This window comes from Vulpes lagopus, chromosome 5 (assembly GCF_018345385.1).
Source record: "Vulpes lagopus strain Blue_001 chromosome 5, ASM1834538v1, whole genome shotgun sequence".
NCBI classification, from domain to species: domain Eukaryota; kingdom Metazoa; phylum Chordata; class Mammalia; order Carnivora; family Canidae; genus Vulpes; species Vulpes lagopus.
In genome coordinates this window covers 104717033-104744169 of record NC_054828.1, presented here as the reverse complement: position 1 = coordinate 104744169, position 27137 = coordinate 104717033, and the positions used below count along the sequence as shown (strand labels likewise).

General features: G+C 45.6%; 1 protein-coding gene across 3 annotated transcripts in view; it reads left to right on the top strand.

Annotated features, from left to right (window-relative positions):
• The window catches only part of VIT (vitrin), a 105035-nt gene that overhangs the window by 54493 nt on the left and 23405 nt on the right, over positions 1-27137 (top strand). For 2 of the 3 annotated variants that reach the window (XM_041757467.1, XM_041757466.1), the window contains exons 7-11: positions 5222-5413; positions 10576-10632; positions 17316-17360; positions 18879-18941; positions 22644-22791. In XM_041757467.1, coding sequence (XP_041613401.1) covers positions 5222-5413; positions 10576-10632; positions 17316-17360; positions 18879-18941; positions 22644-22791 — 505 coding nt within the window. The remainder of the gene's footprint in view (positions 1-5221; positions 5414-10575; positions 10633-17315; positions 17361-18878; positions 18942-22643; positions 22792-27137) is intronic. The other variant, XM_041757468.1, reaches the window with a different exon arrangement.

Genomic DNA, 27137 nt, shown 5'->3' with positions numbered 1-27137 from the left:
CACTGACTCCAGAAATATTTTAGCAGATGCCAAGAACAGGGGCACAGACATCAAGGAGATAGATGGCTAGGCTAAAGAGTGATGCTTTCATTTTGGGGTTTTGTTTTTGCAATTCCAAGATTATCTCTATGTTTGTGTCATTTTCATTCAGAATGATTGTTGCCTTCAATTGTACTGTATTGTTGCTTTAGAGGATGACAGGACATTCTGTCTAGAAATGTCCCCCTGACAGCTGAAAGCATACCTCTCTGCTAAGGTATGAAATGAAGGGCAGCAAAGGGGATGGGGTGGTGTATGTATTCACAGAAAGCAGATAATCGAAATAACCCAGACAAAGATACACTGTTTATGAGGTTGAGCCTACCCAGCTTCATGTGAACCACAAGCGAAGTACAGGTAGACCTCATGCCAGGAAAATACCATTTCCTAGGTTTCTGTGTTAAAGTGGGAACTGGGCTATGCATGACTATGTCTTTGAGGACACTTGGATTTCCCACACAAAGAAAAGGGATCAATTTCCTTTTCTAACATAAACATAGTAAGGGTACTTAGGGTTCACCAAGCTTCTAGAGGAACTGCTCCTTAAAATTATAGTCTCATTAAAGAATAAGTTTCGCTAATTCAAATAAAAAATTCCTGTGAGAACCATAAAAGGATGGCCCCCTTTGTGGCAACCCGAATGATAAAATTCCTATAGGGTTTAGGGGGAGCAGATTAGATGAAGATGTGAGGGCCAGCAGTTAGTTGTTCTCACCTTGCCCCCCCCCCCCCCCACAAAACCGCTTCCTAATCCCTCCAAGACTGTGAGTTAACAGGAAAATCAGGTTAGGATGACCCCCTCAAAGCATAATAACCTTCTTCCATGGGAAAATATCTCACTCAAAAAATAGAAAGCACCTTAAAAAAATAAAAATAAAAAAGCATCTTGATGTGCCTGGTGCAGCTCCTGCTGGGGATGGATGTTCCTAAGATTTAAACGCTATTTCCCCAGGCAGTTAGCAACCATCAGGCAGGCAGCTGTTACTTGGCTAGAGTCTCCAGCTACTCCGAGCTAAATAAAAACAGGTAAGTGTTGTTTTGTGGAAGCTCACCAAACCTGAGAAGGCACATTGCTGGCACTCCAGCAAGAGAAAGGAAAGTAAATCTTTACTAGAGGCTACTGAGCTAGTGGTGGGAGGATCCTCTCCTGGTTCATCTTGGCCATCTGCCCAGCCTCTCCCACCAGAGGAAAATCAAGCTGAAGTTTATGATAATATGCTTGACTTCCTAACACCTTCCTGCCCCTCACTGCCTGTGCTCACTGAGGCTACCCCTCCTTGAGAGTCAGCCAGCTTCCACCAGAACTCTAGGGGGACTTTGGGCCACCCTTTGATGGGAACCACATCTGGAACCTTGAGGCTATTCATGACTTGCCTTCCACCTTGTTCCTCTTTTGAGGAAAAATATATGGAATTTGGAATCAAACAAATGTGGGTCCAAATTCTGGCTCTGCTACCTATGGTCTGTGAGACCTTATGTATAGAATTTCTTGGGCAGCCCGGGTGGCTCAGTGGTTTAGCACCGCCTTCAGCCCGGGGCGTGATCCTGGAGACCTGGGATCGAGTCTCGCATCAGGCTTCCTGCATGAAGCCTGTTTCTCCCTCTGCCTGTTTCTCCCTCTGCCTGTGTCTCTGCCTCTCTCTCTCATGAATAAATAAAAATTAAAAGATCTTAGAAAAAAAAAAAGAATGTCTTGATCTCTTAGAAAATATACTACTTACCCTAAAAATAGGAATTCTTGGATTGGCTTCCAAGATTATGATTAATATCAAATATGAATGCTTATGTAAAAGAGGCGTTCAGAGTGGTGCATAGTAGATGCTCAGTGAATATTACATTTCCTGCCCTCATGTATAGCCTTGAGGCCTGTAGTGAGTATTGGCGAGAAGATCCAAATCCTCCCCATCACTCTGAACTCCAGGCATTGCTATAAACTGGCTTCAATGCCTTTTTCATGGCACCTCACATTTGACACCTACGGAAACACTGGGGGAAGGGGACATGATATATAACATGATGATAAATGTCAGCTAGTGCTATTTATTGAGTACCTACCATGTGCTAAGCACTGTGCAGGACCCTCACAGACATGATCTTTAATTATGACAACAGCCCTGCCGGGTAGGTCTGACCATCTCCATTTTACAGCTAAAGAACCGGGCTCAAAGAACTTTAGTGGCCAAGCTGGTGAGGGCTGAAGTCAGGAGTCCAGGTGCTATGAAGAATTCACTTTGGGGATCCCTGGATGGCTCAGGGGTTTAGCACCTGCCTTTGGCCCAGGGCACAATCCTGGAGTTCCGGGATCGAGTCCCATGTTGGGCTCCTTCTCCCTCCTCCTGTGTCTCTGCCTCTCTCTCTATGTCTATCATAAATAAATAAATAAATCTTTAAAAAAAAAAAAGAATTCACTTTGGTCACATCAGGCATTATGTTCAATGAGGAATTGGGAGCAATTGGAGTAGAGCTCTTTCTCTGTTTTCATCTTAAAGACAGTTCTATTCTGTGCAGGAGAGCAAGCAGAAACAACAGCCCATGGAAGACCATGGAAACCAGAGATGGACCTGTTGGTTGAATTGATGACATGCTTGAAAATATCTGTGTTTTAAGCAAGTAACACAAATGGCTGCCATCAAGATATTTAATGTCCTCCAGAAATCAGTATTAGCAAAAGAAGACTGGGGTATTTAGACACCTCAGTATTAGCCAATGATATGAGAAAAAGATAATTCATAGTTTCAATATCTAATAAGTGTAAGGTGGCAAAAATGTTCATTATTGCTAGTAGAAATTTTATTTTCAATTGTGGCTTAATGAATAATTTTTGCAAGTAAAATATACTCACTGTAGGTTTTATATATTTCTTTCTAAATTAATAATTTTATCCTATTTCATAAACTATACAAGTCATCTGTTAAGTGGCTTTTCTCTGTATGAAGTAGATCCAAGCTGGGCCTGCATCCCCATGCCAAGGCGCAAATAACTTCAGAGCACTTACCAGAGGGTAAGATAGAAGACTACTTTGGAGAAACTAGAAACTCGCCTAGGACTTATTATGAACACCCAATTCCTTTTGAAGTTACGGAAATATCATAAATCACGCAGGTTCATTTTTGCCCAAAGATGTCATGAAGACTGGGTGAACCCCCCAAGGCCAGTGCCAGCACTTTAGCAATTTGTCTGGCAGGCAGATTTAAAGGTGACCAGATGTTAGCAACCACGGGGTAAATGAGAGATCTGTGTCTTGCCCCGATGGCCTAACGTCTACAAGAGCAGACCGAGTGGCCACACTCCAACCCATGCCTAGGCACCATCTGTCAACCTGCTCTCCTGAGTCAGTGCTGTGATTCCCACAGAAGGTGACAGCCGCAGGGTGGCAGACACGCACATGCCAGAGCTGAGTGGTGGGCCTAAATGCCCCATCACACATTTGTCTGCATGGTTGGTCCAAGGCCAGCATGGTGTACACTGTCAAAGGGGAAGTTGGATGGTTCACAGGAAGAGTGCAGCACCTTCTTATCTCAGGTGCTATCCCCTTGGCTGCTGTTCCGTGTGCGAAAGAATGCAGTATCCCTAAGCAGAGCAGGAGCTAGAGCTAGGATGCTGTGGGTGAGCTGAAAAACAACCCCCACCAAAGTACCCATGTCCTAGTCCATGAAATCTGTGGATTCTTCTGCATATGGCAAAACTAAAAATGGAGGAGGGAGATGGCTTTGTGGATGGGATTAAGTTAAGGATCTTTCGTGGGGAGATTATCCTGAATTAGCTGGGGTGGGGGACAGCACAGAGGGAGATTTGATAACACATGGAGGAGAAGGTCATGTGAAGATGGAGCAGAGAGAAACCTGAGGATGTCAGCCTTGAAGCCTGGAGGGGTGTGGCCACCAGCCAAGGAATGCCAGCAGCCAGATGAGGGAAGAAGCAGAAAGCAGAGCCTCCCGAGGGAGCCTCAGAGCCTCCCGAGGGAGTTCAGCCCGGCAATACTGATTTCCAACATTTGGCCTCCTAAAGTGTGAGAGAATAAATTTTTGCTGCTTTAAGCCACGGAGTTTGTGGCAATCTGTTATAGCAGCCCTAGGAATCGATTACAGATGCACTGGTATTAAAGCTGGCATACCCCGGCCGTGGGGCTCAGGAGATACATGTAACTGGGAGCCTTGTTCCCTCCCAGGACTGGGGACCACTGTTCAGTTTCAGAACCATTTTGTGTCTCCTCCTGGCACAGACCCACAGTTGTCAGTTCAATATGCAATGCCCAGTGGGTAGCCACTTGCCCCCTTGCTCTGAACTTTCAGAGAAGCTGTCAGGGCCCCCAGAGTACTAACAAATTAAGACTTGTTTAAAACCATGGAAACAATTTAAATCATTACACATGAGTACAATTTAGAAGTAGAATCTGGGATGGTTCTTACCATCCAATTATTTCTGTTACCCTATTTTACAGATGAGAAAATGGGGGCCCAGAGGAGTTAGCTGACTAGTCATGAACCAATTTAAGCCAGAACACCTACAATGTATTCTCTAAGAGTAAGTGGTAGTGAAAGCCCCGAAGGTTCTTTCCATTCCTAGGTCAATGCTAACTTCCACAGAAGAAAGGAAGGAAGGGAAGAAGGGAGGAAAGGAGGAAAAGAAAAGAGAGGGAGGGAGAGAGAGAAAGAGTGGGGAAAAAGAGAGGGAGGAAGGGAGTGCCTGGGTGACTCAGTTGGTTAAGAGTCTACCTTTGACTCAAGTTCCTGGGATCAAGCCCCACATCTGGCTCCCTGCTCAGTGGGGAGCCTGCTTCTCCCTCTCCCTCTGCCCTCCTTCACTTGTGTTCTCTCTTTCTCTCTGTCTCTCAAATAAATAAATAAAATCTTTTTTAAAAAAAAAGGGAGGGGGGAGAAAGAAAGTTTATGAACCACCGCTTCTGGTGTCTTGCAAATTAATTTGGCAGTTAATCGTGTTCTACATTGCTATAGTATTTAACTGCTGTTTAAATAGTTTATTGTTATTTAGTGTTTGGTTTATTGGCTCATTGCTCCATCCAGATTGTACATTCCTTTCAGACAGGTGGTTTTTATCTTCCGCAACAACTAGCACAGGTCTTTGCTCAAAGCCAGTGTTCAATAAGCATTTATTTTGTCTCTGTCCTCAAGAGCCTTCCAGCCATTTTGTAGGGCCCAGTGTAATTTTGCCTTCTTTACAGGTGAGGCCACAAAGGCCTATCAGAAGCCATCAGTTCCAGGAACGACTGCACAGCCAGTAACCCTGGTGCAGGTAACGGGAGCCACTGCCAGCGAAGCCAGCCACACCAGTCTGCCAAAGCCATCCCCATCTGCAGTTTCTACCACCAGCAACCTCAGATCACAGCCCATGGGCTACAGGAGCTGGGAGCTGGGTCAGTAGGTAGACTGTGTGTTGTCATGTGCTAGAAAAGTAGGAGACTGGGCTTTCAGAGTAACGGTCTGAATGCTTGTGTGGAGAGCCCATCTTGAGAGCCAGGTGAGAGGTAATGTAAGACCTGGGCCAGGAGTGTGTCCAGACTCAAGTGTAGACTTGAACCTAATACTAATTCAGGACCAGGCTAAGAGCTAATCAAACCATGTAGAAGGAGCTGAAGAGACTTAATAACAGGACTACTGTTGTCATACTGTGGAAGGTAGGAGAAGGTAGGATCTTACATGAAACTTTCCCATTGCAAAATCCTCATTTCTACAAAAGCCAAGTTGAAGGAATAGTAGGTTTCAGCATAAATACTGTTGGGTTTTGTTTTAAGTGATGCACTGTATACTCCTAGAAGTCTTCAAATATTACAGGCAATATTACAATATTACAATAAAACAAAAAACTCCTATGGGAATAACCAGATAGCTAAATTTTTATTTCTTTTCTGATTGCTTCTTAGGCATCCATCTCTTAAATCATATTTTAGGTTTTACCAAAGTCAGTTTTATGAAATTAATCTTGGCATTATATCAAAAAAGGATCTTAAGGGCTCACCTGGTAACCCAGTGTCTAGTTTCTACATGCTTATATGCAAGCCACCCTTGGCTAATAAGCACCCATCTCACTTCTAAATGTCTGCTGATAAGAGTCTAGAAAATTCTGCAGCAGGAGTGACACTACTGTCTTAGCAGGTTTTTCTAAATAGTTCCCACCTGGGGCTATTTTTCCCTTCTAGGAGAAAGTACGTGGGACTTGTTCTCCTTAGCCTCACCTCCAACTTCCAGACATTACTGCCACACAGCATGGCCCTTCCCCCTTCCATATCAGAGCCCAGCCATCTATCTATTCATCTTTTTCTCTAACAAATAACATCAGCACTTGTAACATGCTAGATACTCTTCAAAGCACCTTACAAATACCAGCCTAGGAAATCCTCCTCATAGCTCTATGAAGTAGACCTACAACTTCTACTTTGACTAATCCCTTGTACTGATGAGGAAACCAGGGAGTAGAGTAGGGGGGATGTTGGCCTAGGCCACCCACCTGAGAAGCAGCAGAGCTGCGATGGCACCCCAGCAGCTGGGTTCTCCTGTGACTGTTCTGCAGGAGGTACTCCTGCCATAAACAAACACCCTAGGCACAAACAAAGCTATCAAAGAAGCAGGGGCCTGCTCCACCTGGGCGTGCATGGGGCATCAGACACTGTCAGATGTCAGGCACCAGCAACTCCTACTATGATTAATACTAACAATGATGAAGCATACAGTCTGGGTTTTCCTGTGCCCAGCACCCTGTGCACCATATTATTCAATGTTCCTAATTATGAACCAAGGAGTATTATTAGCCCAATGAATGACCCATGGAAAAAGCGATGGTACAAAGTCCCCAAATAAAAATACCATAAAAATAGCATCTGGAACGCATAGGACACCCCCCATCCTGTTCCTATGGACCCCCAGATGACATGAGCACAGACACACAGCACCTGGCAGCAGCAGAAGTAGTTGGGAAGAAAGCATGCCTGGTGGGGGAGTCCCATGGCCAAGAGTTTTCCTTTTTCTGAACTTCAGGCTCTTGACTTTTAGAGCCCTTGGATTACTTGAGTAAGTTGTTTGCTCCTGGTGCCTCCTTGGAGGAGGGTCAGCTTTTACACAACACACGTAACTAAACACGTGGCATATTTATTTGGCTACAAAGGGAGCCTGGAAACTCAGTGCCACACTCACTGGCCTGTGCTTGTAGAAACCTCAACCACCTCAGGTTGTGGCTCCCAACCTGGCAAAGCCTCATTATTCCTGGCCAGGGAACAGGGCCGTTGGACAGCAGCCTCCCAGCCCACTGGCTTTCCTCTTCCACCTCGCCCTGCACCCGCGCCCTTGCTGCCCCACACACTGCCAGGCAAACACTCGGAGCAAGCGCTCCATGCCATGCTGTAGCCCCTGTGGCTGCCAAGAAAGGGGCCAAACTGGGAAGAGAGGACAGAGAAAAAAATTCTATTGCCTACTCAAAGGATTTTCTGTAGGAACAAAGAGAAATGAAAGTGGAGGTTTGAGTGCCTGTGTCTTTTTGTTAATGTCAGTTAACTGAGTTACTTTCCACATCTCACACAATTCACCCATTTAAAGTGTACGATCCAGTGGTTCTTAGTATATTCACAAAGTTGCGCAACCATCACTATGATTGAGTCTAGAACATTTTTTCATCCCAAAAAGAAGCTCTGTGCCCCTTAACTAATCCCAACCTCCCCAGCCCCAGGTAATTGCCAGTCTACTTTCATGAGTGCCTGTATCAATGTATGGCTATAGATATTTGCTGTGATATTTTAGCTCAACTATATTAAATAATATTTAGTACACAGTTAATCCCCTTTCCTCTTCAAATGAATTGAGAATGTCCTGCCAACTATAACAGAGCAACTCTCCTACTGCTGATAGACAAGTGAGTTGTTGTTACTGCATTTATTAAGGGCTTTTTCCTCTCTTTTATATGTGACCAACCTCAAAAGATTCTAGAAGCTGGTTGTGGAAGGGATGTCCAAGTAAAACCTAACTTATTCATTCAACAAAAATTTATTGAGTGCCTCTTATGTGTCATGCACTGTTCTGGGATCTTGGGCTACACCTGTGAACACATCCTACCAAAGATCCCTGCAACAGGTCACTTCAGCTTTGGACATCTAGAAGAGTGTGTCCAGAATAGAAACAATCTGCATTTGGAGTCTGGGAGTCATCTTTGCTCTGCAATGAGATAAAGAGCTGCCTCTCAGACACAACATAGGAAACTGCAGGGAGTCTAGTGGAAAGTGGAAACTTTGTAGTGGGAAAAGACAGAGGCTCTCCCAGCCCAGGAAGAGGAGTAGTTACAGGTGGAAGAATAAGGAAAATGAAGGGGACACCCCTTAACAGACCGATGAACAGGCAAACCTAACAAGATAGCAAGGAATGAGTCAAGGCTGTGGGCAAGGGAGCCAAGAGCCAGAGCAATAGAGACTTCTCAGAGGGACAGGAGTGAGGCTGTTCCTCATGGGAGACGCCATAGAAACCCACAGGGGCCAGGCACCTGCAGAGCCGCATCCCAGGGCCAGAGGGGGCAGTTTGTAGAACCAGATCCACAGATATGCCAAAGAACGTGTTCTGGAAAAGGCCTGCTGCAAGGTCAGCTGTATCTACCATAGGCTTACGAGGGTTGAGGTAGCTCTGCTGAACATTATTTTAAGAAAATCCTTTCAAGAACTGCCACAGTTGCCTCAGGAGACCTAACAGATTAAATCTGCCCACAGGGTAGACCAAGGAGGGGAGCAGAGTGCCGCCTAGTGGCAAGGCATGCTGATGGCCGTGGTCATTCACCTTTCCAGGGAGGAGCAAGACCAGCATCAAAAACTGCCCATCCCCTCCACACACGATTTCCCTTCTCACCAACATTTATCTCCTCTTTGAAAGTTCATCTTCTTTTAAAGTATCAGAACTTTATTCTTAAAATCCAGTCTTACAAGTAGTAAGGAAAAAATGAACCTTCCCATAGAAAAATAGGTGAAGGGCATGACCAGGCAAGCCACAATGGAAGAACTAGAAAAGACCAATAAATACAACAAAAGTTGTTCAACCTCACCAGAAGTCCAATAAATGCAAATTAAGCAATAACATGTCTTTTTTTTTTTTTCGCCAATTCACGTGAGAAACTAATAATACATGGTTTGGGCAAGAACATGGGAAAAAAACAACCCTAAATTTGCACTTACCACAGTATATCCTAAGGTGATTATCATCTGAGGGTGAAAAGGAGCCTGGACACAGATGTCATTTCTAATAGAAAAATAAGTATAAGTGGATTAATTGCCCACCACCAGAATGGTTAAAGCAATTACCACACAGCTATTAATATTTTGATGAATATGTGCATTTACTGACATGAGATTGGCCTGTGACGGATCGTTAAGTTAAAGAAGGAGGCTACAAGACAGCACAGGCAGTGATCTCATTTTGGTGCCTATGTGTCGTATGTGAGAATGTGTGCATAGAGAAAGGGATCCAATGCTTTGTACCGTAGTTGTATACCAGTACCTGCAGGATAGAGGGATTGCAGGCGAGTTCTTCCTATCATGCTATAGATTTTTACAGTGAGCATGTGCTATCTTTACAAGTAGAGGGAAAACAAAGGTATTTGGACATTGTATTCAAGTAATTGGAACAAAGTCAACGCGAGTGAAACGTTGATTGTGGACAGATTCAGGTTTTGGAGGAACTGATATTATTCCCTGAACTTCTCTCTCTTCCTCTCCATGAAACTTGGTTCTTTTTCCTCAGCTCATTTTGACATGGCTCCCTTCCCGGCCCCAAACGGACTTTGCATCTCTCTACAAAATCCCCCACCCCCTCTCCTCCCTTTCAGAGCCTTGCTTCAGAGAAAGTGCCTGATAAATAATGAATACTGAAGTGTACTTGATTTTCTCCCAAAGTAATTAAGGATAACCCATTGTGTACCTTTAAAATGACTGAAAACTAATGTTATTTGCATCAATACCGTGTTCACGCCATTTAAGCAAATTGCTAAATGTTAAGTGACATTGCTACTGGAGGATTGCTTTCGCCTCTTCAGGAGTGGCACCGTTGAAGAGAATTATTGTAAGTATAGTGACGTGTAAAAAACAATATGGCACTTTATTTTTTATTTTTTTTTTTAATTTTTTATTTATTTATGATAGTCACAGAGAGAGAGAGAGAGGCAGAGACACAGGCGGAGGGAGAAGCAGGCTCCATGCACCGGGAGCCTGATGTGGGATTCGATCCTGGGTCTCCAGGATCGCGCCCTGGGCCAAAGGCAGGCGCCAAACCGCTGCGCCACCCAGGGATCCCGATATGGCACTTTAATAAAAGATACTTACTTTGACAATCGTGAAATACAAGGGTTGTTATTACCTGGAATTTTGAGTCTGTGTTTTGAGCTAACTCCCCTCTCTCTTTTTTCCATTTCAGTGCCTCCTTGGGGCAGGTCCAGACCGCCCAAGGACAAAGCTTTACCTTAGTTCTGACCTTGGCAGTGTCTTGTTAGGTTGGATCATGGAAAGAATGAGAACTGATTAAAATTCATGCTCTGACCAGTCCCATGTTATTACAGATCTCTGGTCTACCAGCAGCGATGCAAGTGGCCAAAACAGCCCCCGCGCCAATGCAGGTAAGAGCCTGAATTCACCTTTCTAGCTTCTGGGGGAAGTTAAGCGTTTTTATGTAAGGTTTGTCTTTCCAGGTCCTTGCCATTTGATTTAGGTTTGGACAGAGAACCTTAAACCAGTGATTCCAACAGAAGATACCACTCAAGGGCCCAACTTGTAACGAAACTTGAAAGGGAAGCAAGGGAGCTATTAAATAAGCAAGGCTTTCACCAATTGCCATTCCCTTGAGGCAGTTTTGTGGAGGTTGTGATAGAACTTCCTGAGGATTCAGTAACTGGGCTCTTATAAAGCTGAAAAGGGATACTCTCTGGGGTTTGTACTGGAGGAACTAGGGTAAAAGAAAGAGAACATTTTGTAGCGTTGTCTAGGAAAGGGCAGAGCTGATTTGCCAGGGTGCTCCTCTGAAAGAGGGAATAGAAACGCATTCTCTCACCTCCAGGAATTCTATGAATTATGACACCCCCGGCTCTCCTTTCCTCACTTCTGTGTGCATCCTTTAAAGGTTTGGCCCAAACACTGAGATTGCAGAGGGATGAGGCAAATGCCCTTCTTGCAATGCCCGGAGGCCAGCAGAGATTAGAAAGGAAAATCGAGCAGGGCTGGATGCTTTCTACAAATTCTGCACAGGGCTTGGGCCACAAGCTGATACACTTGATAGAAGTACACAATACCTTTTTGCAGCCACGGGGCACTGCCCGGACCTCCCAAGGAAAGGAGCTCATGTCTTACTTTTGCAGGGGGATACTAGGATGTCCTCCACACGTTAAAAGATTCCTAGAGACTGTAGGTTCTGTTTTGCTTTGATACTGGATCAGAGCAGCAGCTCCATGTGGTCCCCCAAACAGGACTAGCATCTAGGAGTGGCACAGGTGTACCTTTGCCAAAGCACATGTTGCTGTCCTGGACAAAAGATTTTAAGAATCAGGTCGCTGGGCAAAGCAAGGACTCCCCTAGGCCATCTTAGCCCTCTCCCGGCCCATGGGGCTCTTCAGGCAGCCAAGCATGGGGCACTCTCTCCTCCTGTCCCCTTGGCTAGGATCTTTGACTCCTCCACAACTCTCAAAAGGAGAGCAAACCACCGACAGCTCAACTGACTTCCAAGGAAAAGCTGACCCAGGGGCACTTTTCATCAAGAGGAAAATTAAGGGAAGAGAGCAGACTGCTGGTTGCATGTAAATCAGCCAATGCTGTATAATCCCCTCGGGTGGCCAAAGTCAGGATTATCCCAGAGCTGCTTTCCAGAAACCTACCAGAGCACAGGTCAACCTGGAGACCATTGCTGCCCCAGGGCACTTGCACATTCCCTACTCCTCACATGCTCCCTGCTAGCCTCTGCAGCTCATCTCCACATCACCAGAGTGTGCGGGCAGGCCAAGGGGTTTTCACCTCTAGGGAAATGTCTGTTTGCTTTGTCTGTTCTTAGTGTGCCAAAGAGAAAAGCTCTAGCAGTCCGGACACTCAATAGCGTTCCTGGGCTGAGTCGGTTTGAGAGGTCCCAGAAGGGCAACCTATGCCCCCACCTTGCACACCCCAGAACCTGCCTCTGGGATTGAGCTCAAATTTGACCCAGACACACCACCGCAAATCAGACATGGTTCAGGGGGTGGTCAGCATCGAGGCACATTACCTGATCTCCAGCTCCTATTTCTTTTTACTGCCAACAACCCCAGGTTATTTTCCGTGTTTGATCCCATTCCCTTTTGCTACCCTTACTGCCTCTGGTTCTCTAGCTGTGAGCCCCTGTTTTGTTCCCATTCTCCTGCATGCTCCCAGCAGTTATGTTCTCTCTCAAGCCTCACAGATGCTCCCCACTCCTTTTGTACCCTCAAATCCTACCTGTTTCTGTCACTCCTCTCCCTCCATCCTCATATCCCTGGCACTTTGCTCTGAGCCTCCCACCCACTCCCAGGGAGCCCTTGGCCTCTGGAGTGCCTCCTAGACCGAGGGGAACCCAGACTTCACTGGTCCCATAGCCTCCTGGGGGCTCCTGCAGGCTTCTCTCCCAGGACAGAAGCTACTCGTACACTGTGCGAAAAGGCAGCCCAGAACGTTTGGGGTTCTTAGATGCCCTCTGCAGGCGCTCACACCAGAGGTAATCATGTCTATCAGGCAAGTCACCCAATTCTTTGGCTAGAAAACCATCAAAACATGGAATTGGGAAGAGTTGCATAAAGTGCATCTGGTCTCATTCCCCATCAAACAAATGAGTCCCTTGTGGCATGCCAGATAGAGGCCTTTGCCCCAGGTCAGGTTACTTTGAGTGAGCAGCCAGGGGATTCCCTGCCCCTCACTGTTAGACAGAACTATCTAGAACTTAGGGCCACAGATCTGAATTTGTCTAACTAGAGCTTGTCCGAGGACTCTGCTTTCAGGGATTCTGTGAGGACCTCGCATCTCCTACTGCACAATTCTTTGTGTACTTCAACCAAACACATATCACACAGAATGATGAACAGATATCAGATTTGGGCAGTCTTTTATTATGCCAGACATTGAAGAAAATTGTTACACTTCTTACCAAATTGTTTTTAAATAACAGCTATTTCCATAGAAAGTATGTTAAAACACAATAGCTCTATTTTTAAATGGGAAAATAGTTAATATTTTTTTCAATTGAAAGAATGCATTATTTCAATTTCTAACATGATTAAAAACAATAGATATGACCCCCACAAACAACATCCCTTTGGAGTCTTCAATTATTTTTAAGAGCATGAATTTGAGAGCCTTTCAAATATACGAAAGAAGCTTTCATGTCCACCTTTAGGGCTCATCTTTTCTAGGATAAATGTCTCCAGTTCCTCCCACAGGTCCTTCTGTGACTGGTGGTACACCCAGTTAGCTACACTACAGTCCTTTCATGACTCAGAATAAAGCAGAGCAGGTCATGATGCCACAGGGGCCGTGTGCCAGGGAACTGCCTCTCTCAGCCTAACCTGCCTCCACTAAAACAACTCAAGTTGCATTTGGAAGATGTCCTGTCAACCCATCAGTTAATCTCCTCCTGAACTGGCGATGACTCAAGTCACCAGGACTTTTTTCTCCTGCACTTCTAGAGAAGTGGGTCACACCAATCCCACTTTTGTGCAGTTGAGTTTTTGAACCCAACTTAGAACATCACACTTATCACTATGAAATTCTCCATTAGTTTCATCTCTTGCAATCTTTGTGAATCTTAATTCTGTCATTTAGTGTATTAACTACCCTTCCAACTTTTCTATCATCCACAAAATTGATTAACATGCCGCTTGCTTCTATTCTTATCACTGATAAAAATACACCTCATTGGACCAAATCTCATGAGCCCCACTAAATACCTCATCTGTGTTTAGGGCAACCAATTAACAGATACAAGCAGCTATATATGGACCTAATGAGGTAGTCATTGACCTCAACACTTCATCCTCTGCTCCACAGGACACCAGACTTAAAACCAATGAATGATTCCTGCTACCCTTCCTGCTGTGCCTTCTGCCCACAGATGTAACCTCACACACCTCCAATTTAAGCCACCACCCCCACTGCAGAGGAACTGTTCTACAATTTGAAATATGTATGTTTACTGAGCATGCTGTATGTCAGGCACTGTGCTGTGGGTTAGAACTACAAAGATGAACTGGATATTTTCAGATCCTAGAATGGTGCCTCTACGGGTAGAAGTTCCCATATTCTGGTCTTCCACAGTCATTGGCAAGCCCACTGCCCCTTCTAGCCCCCACTGCCAGATCCTACCCCCTCCTCCAAGCCCTCTGGGCGGGGACAGAGGCCACCTTGCTAGCATGGCTGCTCCTGCTATATTCCCCAGGGGAGGGAGGGGTGCTCCCGATGGCTTCAGTTAGAATGCAGTGACTTTTCCTCAGAACCATTCTGCTTCATGCTACCGTATTTGATCGAATAAGCTTCACTGGCCTGGAAAGCGAACCATGGAGTTAATGTTTACATGAGAAAAGACTGCCAGGTCCCAAACCAGTATCCCCCACTGAGCTTGGAGGGTAACCTGTGTGTAAACCCAGGACCACGGATGCTTCTCAGGGATGACAGCTCATGCCCAGAACCCGCGGCCTATCCTCAGCCCTCTCTGATAGCCCCTGTGCAATAGGCCGTGGGCACAGTAACACCTTTGGCACAGCCAGCTGCTCTCTGAGCACCCGCCAGTTCCACTATAGCAAGAGAGAGTTGTCCAAGGGAGACGTGTGGCCCAGGGCAGGAAGCCAGGCTGAAGGGCCAGAGGTGTGGAGGTGCCCCAGCTCCAGAAGCTTGCTGCTTCTCAGACTGCCACCTCCTCACACCCCCACTCCAGGGGAATCTCTGGGTGGGGGCGGGGGGAACCAGGGGGCTGAAGGGCCACCTGTGCTTCTGCCCCATAAAACTTTAGAGGCCTAAGGGCCATGTGTTGCAGCTCCCGCTTGGGTCCTGGGCTGGTGGCTTCCAGATGTGCAGGGAACAGAAGCTGTAACCAGTGCAAAGGTCACCTTCAGGGTCTCAGAGCAGGGATTTCGGGCCCTCTCCTTTAGTATGAGTTGTGGTTTCTCTTCAGGGCCTATCCCAGTACCCTAACATGCTGAAGTGGCCCTCACTCCTGTGTGACAAACAGGTGGTGGTTAATCGCGGGCTCCAGATCCCAGCCTTCCAATTCAGCTCCATCTCTCCCTGTGCATCAGTTTCCTCACCTCTAAAATGGGGGTCATAGTTCTAACCTGACTCACAGGGTTATTGTGACTTAACCTTGCAAAGTGCTTGGTCATTGCCTGACACTAAGCACGCTCTCCCTGTTAATGGTTCTACGTTCTTGCCACGGGAATCCTTCAGAGCCGGCACCTCTTAGACACTGATAGTATCGATGCGATGACCAAGAGAGGACTGCCACAAAAATAAGTCCCTGTGTTGTAAGACTGCCTTACACTTTTCCCTCCATGGGAGGCAGGGCAGGATAAGTGCTGATGACCTCAGCTTTACACAGGAGAAAACTAAAGGTCAGAGAAGGTAGCGAGTCCCCCCAGCTCCCGGCTGGGTTTCTGTAGGCACCGGATGGGCCTTCTCACGCCTTTTATCCTCACATCACCTGGTTCCTCCCGACACCAGAATGTAAGTGTTCTCACAAACTTACGTGCCATTACTACCAAGTCCAAAAACACCAAGCCTCAGCTGTCCAAATATTTGTCAGCCCTCAGCTTTTGGAGAAAAATGATTTGGTTCATACTTGTCCCAAATAAATAGAAGCGGCACCAACAGAAGGACCAGCTCGCAGGACAGGATGTGAGGGCGTGGAGACCCCTGCTGAAATATGTTGGGCATTCTGATTCTCTGTAGCCTTTGAGGGGACTGAAAGCTTCAGGTGAAAACAGAGACACCACCAGCCCTCCAGGGTTGGGGGGGGGGGGGGGGGAGGCGGTCATTTGTTGTTGTTGTTCCTGTAGGGAAAGGACAGGTTTTTGCCAGTAGGTGGCGATAGAGAAATAAGGCTAAAGAAGCCAAAGGTTTAAACTCTAAAGCATAAATTTGAACTGGGAGATCATCTCATCCAACCTGCTAATGTTATTCAAAGAGATTAAGGCTCACAGAAGGTGTGCAACTTGTTTAAGATCACACACCTGGGTAATGGCTGAGCCAAATTAAACTCCGTTCTCACCGTGAAATCTGAATGTGCACGAACACAGTCTGCCTTTCAAAACAGCCTGGCATCTCCATCATACAAAGGGAAATATCACTTCTTTCCAGTGTGTTAATCACTGCAGCATGCAGCGAAACTGCTGGGCTCATTAGGCCCTCAGAGTTCGGGTTTCTGAGCTGGGGAGGTGGGGAGAGGAGGAAGGGACAGAAGGAGAGAAACAGCTATCGTTGGTGTCCTCAAGAGGCTTCATAACACCTTTGTGCTGCCTCTGAGCCCCTCCTGGCCATGACTCCCCCAAAACCATCAGGGACCACAGGCTAAGAATCCCCCCCTTCCTGACCACCCCTTCCACTTTATCAGCACCAGTTTATAGTGGAGGCGTTAAACATTTTACTGCGGATAGAAATGCCAGGTGCCGCTCTGCTTTCTTCTGCTTGCGGCGCGCAGTGAGAAGCAGAGACTCAGGAAATGAATGGACTACCTGCCCCCTGAAGCGGCCAGATTTGTTCTGAATAGTTCTAAGGAAGAGAACATAAACAGATGGGTGAGTCAAATGTACCTCAAATGACTGTGGGCACATATTAGGTGCTGAAAAAGTGTGGATGGAGCGTTGGATTAAGATTTTAGATCAAAATGAAAAAACTTTCTGACAGTCTCAATGGTTCAAGAAGGAATGTACTATCTTGATTGGGTAATGATGAATTCCCTGTCTCTATTTAAGCACCAACCATCCAGTCACTTGGTACGGATGTTGTAGAAGCATGCTGGGGGGATTGGTTTGGATCGGATGAGCTTTTAGGTCCCCTTGAATCCCTGGATTCCTATTTTCTATGATTCTTGATGCACAGTGAATGAAAGGAAAGGGCAAACACGTTTCTGTCTTTGGTTTTCAAAGCTTTCCAAGGGGAAAATCCTATAGGTTTTAGGTGGCCTCATCTCAAAGTCTGGTCCCATGTTCTTTTACTGAACTTTCTGCCACAGCTGGAAGATGTCATCATCCTGGCACTTCATTTGAGAGCTTCTGCTGGTTTTACCTAAATAACAAGTTTGCTTCTTTTTAATTTTGAAAATTAGGGGAAATGGACTTGTGGAAACCTGGATCGGTCCTTTTAGATGCAGGTAATTATACAGCCCAACCTCCTGGCCATGACTAGATGGAGACACATAGGACTACAGAATTAGGAGAATCTGATAACCCAGCTGGTAGTGCAGAGGCCACTGCTGTGCATTGGATAACAAAAGGGAAATGAGAAACATGAAGACTAAGACCCACAGGGGAGTGAGTTCCTTGCCCCAGAATTAGGTTTCGATGCTCACTCCATCTGGAGGCACACCCTGACTTCCCTCTATTCCCTCTTCCTTCCTTGCAAAGTGGGATCCAGCTTTCCCTTCCTGTGAATGAGTGTTGTTCACTGTTTACTGAATTAAGTGTTTGGAACTCCAACAGCAAACCCAGCTCTTGGTCTGCGGGCAGATTTCACTGGTAGGGAGAGACAACAGGGTGGAGGAGAGAACGCTGGCCTCTCATTTCTTCTTCCCCCTCCCCCCAATAGGGAGCCTCAGACAGTTTCCCTGAGAGGCTCCTGGCTGAGAAAGGCCATTAGACACCCAAAGCGAATTTTTAAAATGATGTGAGGAAGTGGGATGAGCAGACTGACCTTTCATGGAAGGATGAAATCATGTGCTTGGCAAATTGGAAAAACTAATAAGCCTAGAGAAAGCTCATGGCAGCCAAGAGGGAGCAGAGCCCCCTTCCTGCTCTGCTAGAGCCTCTAGGAGGATGCTCCCAGGCATCCGGAAAACCAGGAGACCAACTGACCAACTTCTGGTGCTGCCTGAGAAACTCACTGGCCTTCCCAAGCCTGAAAAGATTCTTATTGATCATCTTTATACCCTTAGATGTTACATGTGTGAACTTGGCTCCCATGTAAATGGCTCTAAAGACCCCAAGGATGAAATTCAACATACACACACACACACACACACACACACACACACACACACACACACTCCCCAAGCACAAAACCCTTTTGCAGCTTTACCTCTAAACTCAGGCTGTAGAGGGGAGGGATTGCTTTCTGGACCCTCTTATTTATTTGCATTACTGGATCTTAGGTCCTCCCCTGCAGTCTATATCTGCACTGCCCCCCCCATTAGACTGTCTAAGTGTCTCACCCATCTTTGTTCATTGACTCAGTCACCAAATGTTGACCAAGGACCTACATGTGGTAGGCACAGTGAAGGTTTACATGATGAGCAAGACACATGCCCTGACCTTGAGATTTTCAGAATTTTACAGAAGGATAATTTCCACTGGCAAAATGCTTACGGCTTGCAGATAAGGAAACTAAGGCTCAGATAGATTCAGTTAACAGGCAGTAGGGAACAGACCCAAGTCTTCTGACTTCAAACACTCTGAGCACCCAGGAGAGTCCTGTGTCATTAGTAGGCTGTCAGTAATTCATTCTTATCTCTGAAGGCGAGGGTGGTGTGGAGAAGAGCACAGTCAGCCTTAAACCAAGCCCCCCCCCCCCGCCCCCAAGCTGGGTGTGAATATCCATTATGTCCCCATCCCTGGGGTAAGGCCAGATGCTTCCTGTTCTTGTAAGTCACCAAAAGTTTTACTGCTCTTTCCAGGATTTGTTCCAAAAGAAGAATTAAGCACACAGTCTTTGGAGCCAGTATCCCAGGGAGATCCAAGTAAGTGAACGGACAACTAGAAACCCAGAGCGACTGTGACATCCGATCTGCTCCCCTCTCTCCCCACTCCTCCCACGCAAACCCACTTCTCTCCCACCCTGGATCTATTTATCTCCTCTCTTCTGTCACTTTGTTCTAAGGGGAAAGGGGAGCTAATGGAGGATTTAAACTGTGTGCACCAGGGGTAAAGGATCAGACTTTTTAAACATTACTATGGCAACAGGGTGGGATGTGAAGGGGAGACAAAGGAGTGGGGGTAAAAGAAGAGACTGCTTTGCCAGGAGGGTCAGTAGCCCAGTGGTCATGATGGCAGACAGAGCCATGAGCTGGAAGTGGATATGGGGAGAAATAGGCAGATTTGGAAGATAGAGAAGGAAGACTCTAGAGGATTGGAGGTGGAGGTATGAGAGAGGAAGCCAAGGAAGATGATTTGAGCAACTGGGATAAATGGTACCTCCATGAGGACCTCTAGGGGTGGGGTCAGTGGGGGCAGGGAGGTTGTTTCTGTCTGCCATCTTCCACAAGACATCGGGTCTAGGAGACAGTTGACTACCCAGAACTGACTGAGAAGGAGCAGCCCACCTGGGAATTCAGAGTTGGAAGATGATGAGCTAAGGTTCAAAACCAAGGTTATGAAAAACAGGAAAGGTGACCTAGGGAAACCAGAGGCCTTAAACCCGAACACCAGCACCAAACAGGTGGAGGAGCCACCTGAAGATACCAGGGAAGAAGGAAAGGAGGAAAATCAAGAGGCAGTTGACTGTTGCAGGCCAAGGAGATCACCTGCAGATTCCTTCAGAAAGTTGTGGCAAGTCAGCCACCAGTGGGCCATGAGTCCCAACCCCACTGGGTATGAGAATCAACTGAAGACATTTTTAAAAAATCAAGAGGCCAAATTCCTGGCTCATACCTCCTGAATCACACTCACCCTAGATCTTGCTACTCTGGGTATGGTCTGACCACATCAGTGTCACCTGGGGGCTTGTTAGAACTGCAAAATCTCATGCTCTACCTCAGACCTACTGAATCAAGGGATTTCTTTGCACATCAAACCTTGAGAAGCACAACTCAGAGAGATTTCTGGGCACCTTTATTTGTTGAAGCTGCAAAAGTGACTCTGATATATATTCAAGGTTAAGAAATACTGGCCTAATGTATTGAACAACACAAAGCATTAATCTATAAAATTATATCATGTTGGATAAAACCAAAGCAATTAAGAAAATTGGTAGATTGATTCCTGTAGACACTATATCGTACCTTTTCTTCCTTGTCCTCCAACCTCTGTCCTCTGTGATAGCAATAAATTGCTCATGCTGAACGCTTAGTAACTCAATCCTGTCCTGTAGTATTGATGTCATCTTCATATCGGCATGTTTTCATCCCAATATGAGAAAGCCACCGGGTCTCAGGGAGCCCACGCTCAGAGCTGAAACCAGGATCATTAGAGCAGCCTGGGAAATGGAGAGCACAGGTGATTCCAATGTCAGCCATCAGGGTCATGAGTAAAGAGAGCCAAGCAAGTAGAGAGCATCTCAACTTCTTAAAACCTAGCTATGAAATGAATACTTCCATCTTGAGCATGGTTCCAGATGTAAGAAATAAGAAAAAAATGGTCTATGAAGAAGTGAAACAGGGTCTCAAGATCCATGTGCTTTATTTACTGAAAAAGAAAATCACCTTTGGGCCTTATTCTAATTAACCACTATTTTTTTTTTTTTTTTTGAGTTTTTATTTTAAAAGGCATATTGAACTAGTCTGCTGACAGCTGGAAGAAAAACCCCTGTTCAGGAGTGCTTCTCAAACTGTAATGGGACAGAGATCACCTGGAGATCTTGTTAAAATGGGGGGGATCTGATTCTGTAAGTCTGGGTGGAGCCTGGGGGGGTCCTCATTTTTTAGCAACCCGCAAGCGTGGTGAGCAAGGAGCCCTGAAGAACACCACTGCCACCTGCTGGCAACAATTCTCATTGCAAAGCTCAGGAGTAGGAAAGAACGGGTGGGCCTTGTGTAGGATACAAATCACAAGCCATAGAACAGTTCTGCTTCTTTTCTCCTTTTTCCCAGGCTTCCGTGGTATCTTTAAGCCTCACTTCTTGATTTTATTTGATTCTTCCGGTCTTCATCTCAAGGATCATGCTTTGGCATAGGCAGTTTGGGGGCAAAGGACAGGAGAAGCTAGCTGAACAGGAAGAGTTGTCAGGCACCTACTGTCCAGGCAGACAGGAAATAAAAGTTTGCAAGATCCGCTAATGAGCCAAGGCACTAATTCCAGATGGAGCAGAGTCAGCCAGGCCCAGAGAGGTCCCTGTCATCGCCTACTTCTCTGGCTTTTATTGCCATGCACCAGCGCAAGATAATGAAGCACACTCCCAGATATAACTTATTTCCTTGATCTGCCAATTCTGTAGTATCACTCTTTCATAAATATTTCTCATCAGTTCTGCTTAAAACTGTGTCAACTCATATTCATTTCTTGCTCTCATTTAATATATCCATATATCCCTCCCTGCTTACTGGTCTCCTTCTGAGGATTGCGAAGACCCCAGTCACATGGAAGTGATGCAACACACATGGGAGAGAAGAGAAGCCTGAGAGAAGAGAAGCCTGAGAGTGGCCTCATGGGTGATCGTGAGGCTGCCTAAGGAGATCCAGGCTTGTCCAGGCAGCTGCACGCCCAAGCACAAAGGGCAGCACTGGCCTGAGTGTCCTTGCGGATTCTCCAGCCCAGAAATTCCTAATATCAGAGTGTCCTTCTCTCTCCTTTTCCCCATAGAACTCTATTTTGAAATATTTTTGTCTCTCAGACTGCAGGTGTTAAACGATTCATTCCCCCACTTGTTTATTAATCAAAGGGATATATAGCTCCCAATAAGAACTTCTGATCAGAATTGAATAATCAGTTTTATCATACTAAGATGATGTAATTTCAGTGAAGAGCAGAGAAGATACCATATACCAGGTTATATGGCTTTCGACCAATTCCCACAGTGTTTGAAAGGTCTAGAATAGCTTTCAGCCCCCACCTCCATCATAACCTTCATATATTCAAAGAGGTCCAGAGATCCTAGCCAGAACCAGTCCTAGTCTTTATCACAACTAAAAGAAAGGAAAAAATTCGAAGACTGCTACAAACAAGTACTGATATGTATAGATACATGTGGGTAATTCCATGGTTGCCTCACCCAGGAAAGTGAAGGAGAAGATTGGTATCAATTTCTCATTCTACCGTTCCTGACCTTCCCTCCTCACTAGCCTTGCAGATTTCATACCTTTATAAAAACTCAACACATAATTCTACAAAATTAAGATGAGAGTAAGAGACCGCAAGGTCCTGAGACTCAGTCTTGGTGAATTCTACATCTGGGGGTTGACACTGACATGGTCCGAGCCGAGGAAAGTATCCTTAGGGCTTTCCCACACTTGACTGGAAGGCCATTGCTTCTGAAGGCTGTAAGTGTGGCTGATACAGAGAATTCTAAAGCAGTTATAGAAATAAGTACTAGTCCAAGTGTCCCGGACCTTGGTGCCCAGGGAAAATCTGTCAAGAAGTTAAATAAATGAATATACCCTACATCTTGCCACAACTTTTTACTTTCTTTTCATTGGATTCTCAGGGGGCTCTGGTGGAGAGAGGAGAGAAAGCCCAGGTTAATGCAATGAGGGGTCATCAAAATAACAGAGCCCTTTTCCATTCCTCAGACTGCAAAATCGACTTGTCATTTTTAATTGACGGGAGCTCCAGCATTGGCAAACGTCGATTCCGAATCCAAAAGCAGTTCCTGGCTGATGTTGCCCAAACTCTTGACATTGGCCCTGCTGGTCCACTGATGGGTGTTGTTCAGTATGGGTAAGTGCTGTTCTTAATCCAGAAATCAAACGATGTTGCATGCTGAATGTTGTGCCACGAATCGTACCAACACATCCTACAGCACATATTCATCCTCTTCCCTGATACGGATTAAACAACAGAAATGGAAGCAATTCAGGTGCCATTTAAGAAATCTGACTCTTCCAGGAGGGAAGGACAGGTTAATGAACATGTGGAAGTAAATGGCATTTGCACTCATGCTTGGTAGAGAGAGTATTTATTTGGGAATGAGGAGAGCTGGATTCAAGTCTTAGCTCAGTCAATAATACGCTGCATGGCCTCGGGTCAGGGCTTCACCTCTCTGTCCTCAGTTTCCTTACCTGTAGACCAAGAAGGTGGACTGCACCCAGTGCTCCCTCCTGTCCACTTATAAGTAAGAGGCATCAAAAATATGGTGCTGTAGGTTGACTTTCTCTTTTTCTCCATGTGACCTGCTACTGGAAAACCTCCCCAGGTAATGGAGCAGACAGGCAGGCTGGGGAGTTGGTCCCGTCGGTCAGCTGAGCACCAGGTGACTGTGTCCAATCCATTCCGTTATTCTAGTTAGGGTAGAAACTGAGCATTCATACTGACATCCACTCTCAGCCTTTCCTCTTATTTGGGGTCATAAGTCAATCTTATTTCATAATAATAGGCCTTTCTCCAAAGCAGATATACAGATGTTGGCAGATAAGCAAACAATTGAAAGAGCAAACAAGCATAAATCTCAAATAATTGATGGAACCATTAAGGGCAGGAGAGCAATCTCACTTTCCACAAAGGACCCTCATACACAATATGACCTCTTCTTCTCCACAGATCTTCAGCTTAACCTTAGCAATAGAAACTAACACAGACCCTGGTGACTCTTGCTCAGAAGCCTCAAAAACGTAAGAACACTTATACCTGACAACAATCAGAGGATCTCCAGATCTTTCAAAATTTCCCAAGGATCTCCAGCAGTAGTATTTTAATCAAGGTTGTTATAACAAAGGCCCTAGAATATTTATTTTTGAACTGTAAAAAGAAATAATCAAAACCCCTTTATTTTCATAAGAACTTATAACATTTGTACTTTTAGCACTAAATCCCAATAACACATTTAGTAATATCTTCTATTCCCGTGAAAAATTTTTCCCAAAGAAAAATTAGTAGTTGAGCTACCTGGCATTTGTATATAGTCAGAGTCAAATATATGAAAATAACCAATTGCTGCAAATGTCAACTCTCAATGTCAAAGGATCTATCTTGAGGACTTTAACTTGAAATAGAAAAATAAGATTTTTCTTTGGTCATTGTTTTCTTGTTTTCGAAATGTCAACCTATTTTCATTCCTGCAGTACTTTTTAAAGATAGCAAACAGACAGCAGGCTTCTCTAGGGAGGAAATGTAAGCATTTTCGTGCCAGATGTCCCCAGTCAATTTTATGGGGGGGTTCAAAGCTTGGTGTGTCATCTTGCATTAAAAATAGCTGCTTTAAAAAAAAATAGCTGCTTTAAAAGCTGTGTATACCAAGGTTTATAGTATAATATGAAAATAAGGTAATAAATATGTCAAGGAAAAGAAAAATGGCAGGAGAATGGTGCGTGTGCCAGTGAGAAGGTGGATGAACAAGCAAATGTAGCAAGGAAGGAAAACCATTTTAGTCAAGGCCCCCCACCCCACAGAAGACCATCCCCCAACCCCCCACCCTCTGCCATTTTCCTAATGTGATTACCAATTTCACTTTCTAAAACTGCCTTGCTATTCATCTTTTTTGCATCCTGGGTCCTTATTAATTTAGAACGCTTAAGAGAAATTGTGTCTGTTTTCCTTCACTTGATGCTCATAGAAGGTAATCAATCATCTGCACCCTCCTTAGCCGCGGGGTGGAGTGGAAAGTACAATGAACTAGTGACAGTATATCTTGAATTCTGGCCTTAGCTCTGCTGTGTGACCTTAAGCAGGTCCTCTAACCTCTCCATGTGAGTGCTGCCATCTGTAAAGTACTGGGGGTGCATGGGATGATTTATTAGGGCTTTGCCAAACCTGACGTTCTGTGATTCAGTGACTGGCTCTGTACTGGGAAGACAACCAATAAATGAATGTTGGGCTAACAGACTAGATGAGCCGCCTCTCCCTTCTAGCTTTGGTTCCGGTTAGGTAGAGTGATTTCTAATGACACAATGTTTTGCACGGAGGTAATGGATCTGTCAGTGGAATGTGGGAAATACAATAAATTGGAGGGTGGTATAAGAAGGGTATGATGAGGTGCAAGGGGAGATCCATGTGCCCAGCTAAAATTGCTTTTGATTTCAGCTGCCTGGCTCCCTCCCTGAGAGGCTCCCTCCAATCCTTTGACTAACAGTCTTAGTGTATAAAGAGGGAGGGAGTGGGGCAAGAAAGGGGAGGAGGCAGGAGTCCTACCAGATGTGGGGCCTGTGTTTCTGGCAAAGGAAAAGCAGGAAGAGCCAATACTTGGTGGGTTGGGAATCTGATTCTTCTCCTGGTGTTTTGGGTTCTCAGCAGATTCCAATGCCCACCTTACCATCCCTGGGATCAGCCCTGTTCTCTCAGAATCGCAGAGCCTTGGGATCATAGATAGCTCTTGTTTTCACCTCCTCATGTGATAGAGAGGAAATGAGGCTCTACAAGAAATGGCCAGCCCTGGGATGCCTGGATGGCTCAGCTGGTTAAGCACTGCTGCCTGTGGCTTGGGTAGTGACCCCAGGGTCCCACCTTGGGCTCCCTGCTCAGCAGACAGCCTGCTTCTCCCCCTGTCTGCCACTCCCCTTGCATATGCTCTTTCTCTCTCACATAAATAAATAAAATCTTTAAAAAGAAAGAAAGAAATGACCATCCCATAAAGAATGAGCACTCCAAGGAGAGGCATGGGCTGGGAAGGAGCTGGCCGGGCAGGAGTCCCCACACCTTGGAATCTCTGCTCATGCATGCCACCCTTCTGGGCCCCCTGCCCGCAGCCACCAGCCACCAGCCACCAGCTTCCCAGAAGTTTCCTTTTCTGCTTTTCTTTAGGAGGGCTGAGTCAGAATTTAGACTTCTACAGCTAAATTAAGACTTTTAAATTTAGAATTTAAAAGCCTCAACTATTAACAGGAAACAAAACGCAAATACAAAATAAAAATACTGGAAGTATTAAAAATGGTCTGATTTATGGAATGCAGTACTCATTCCAAATCCTGATTCTGACATATCCTACACAAAAATCTTTCGGGTGCAAGAAACAGAAAACCAGTCCACGTAAGCCAGGTGCAGGGAGGCTGATGTCATAGGACTGACAGGTGTTTGATCCTTCTCTCCCTTCTCTTCCTTGGCCTCTCCGTGTCCTTCTGTCCACTCCATTCTCCTCTAGGCTGACCAACAAGCTTGTGGTTTCTGCTCCTCCATAACTTCACCTTGCACAACCTGGGTTTCTTCTCCTGATCCAGGCCAGGGGGAGCCTCAACACTGTGGTACCAGCATGTTCCCTTCCCCAGGTCCCATCTTCCCTGCACACAAAGGAGCCCGTAACCCACAACTGCACTAACCTCTCAGCAAGCACAGATTTCCTTCCACAATCATCACTCCGCTCCCATAAGAGAGGCGGTGCTGCCCTCAGAAAAGTTGAGTGACTTTCCTAAGAGCACACAGCTAAATGCATGACCGCTGGGGAGAGGGCAAATACTAAATCTTGGGTTAATCCCTAAAATGTCAAACAAAATTGACTTCAAAGTGAAGATTTTGCTCATCTGCCCAGAAAGCTTCTGATAATTGAGGTTTTCCACCAAGCTAAAGACCTAGATGCTGTGCTTAGACAAAAAGCCAAGGACCAGGGCACTTTGGTGGCTCAGTGGTTGAGCATCTTCCTTTGCCTCAGATCATGATCCCAGGGTTGATCCAGTCCCACATCGGGCTCCCCCCATGGAGCCTGCTTCTCCCTCTGCCTGTGTCTCTGCCTCTCTCTCTCTCTCTCTCTCTCTGTATGTGTGTGTGTGTGTGTGTGTGACTATCATAAATAAATAAAAATTTAAAAAAAAAAAAAAAAAAAAAAAAAAACAAAGAAAAGCCAAGAACTAAGCCCTTGTCTGGCACATGAGTTCTAATAGAGAAGTACATAGCCAACAGGCTCGTGATCACACTTAATACCAATAGAGACACTGAAAGGCTAAATGAAAGGACAGCCAGAGCAAGTAGCTATTAGGTGAACTCGAATCTGCAGAATGAATGAAGCCAAGCCACTTGCGTTTTCACTGCAGCCTGGATCCACGTGTGCTGGGTGCCCCTGGACCTTCCAGATGATTTTATTTTCGTCCTCAGTTTCAGTATAAATGGAATAGAATTGCACATGTTCTTTTGAACTTTGTAAT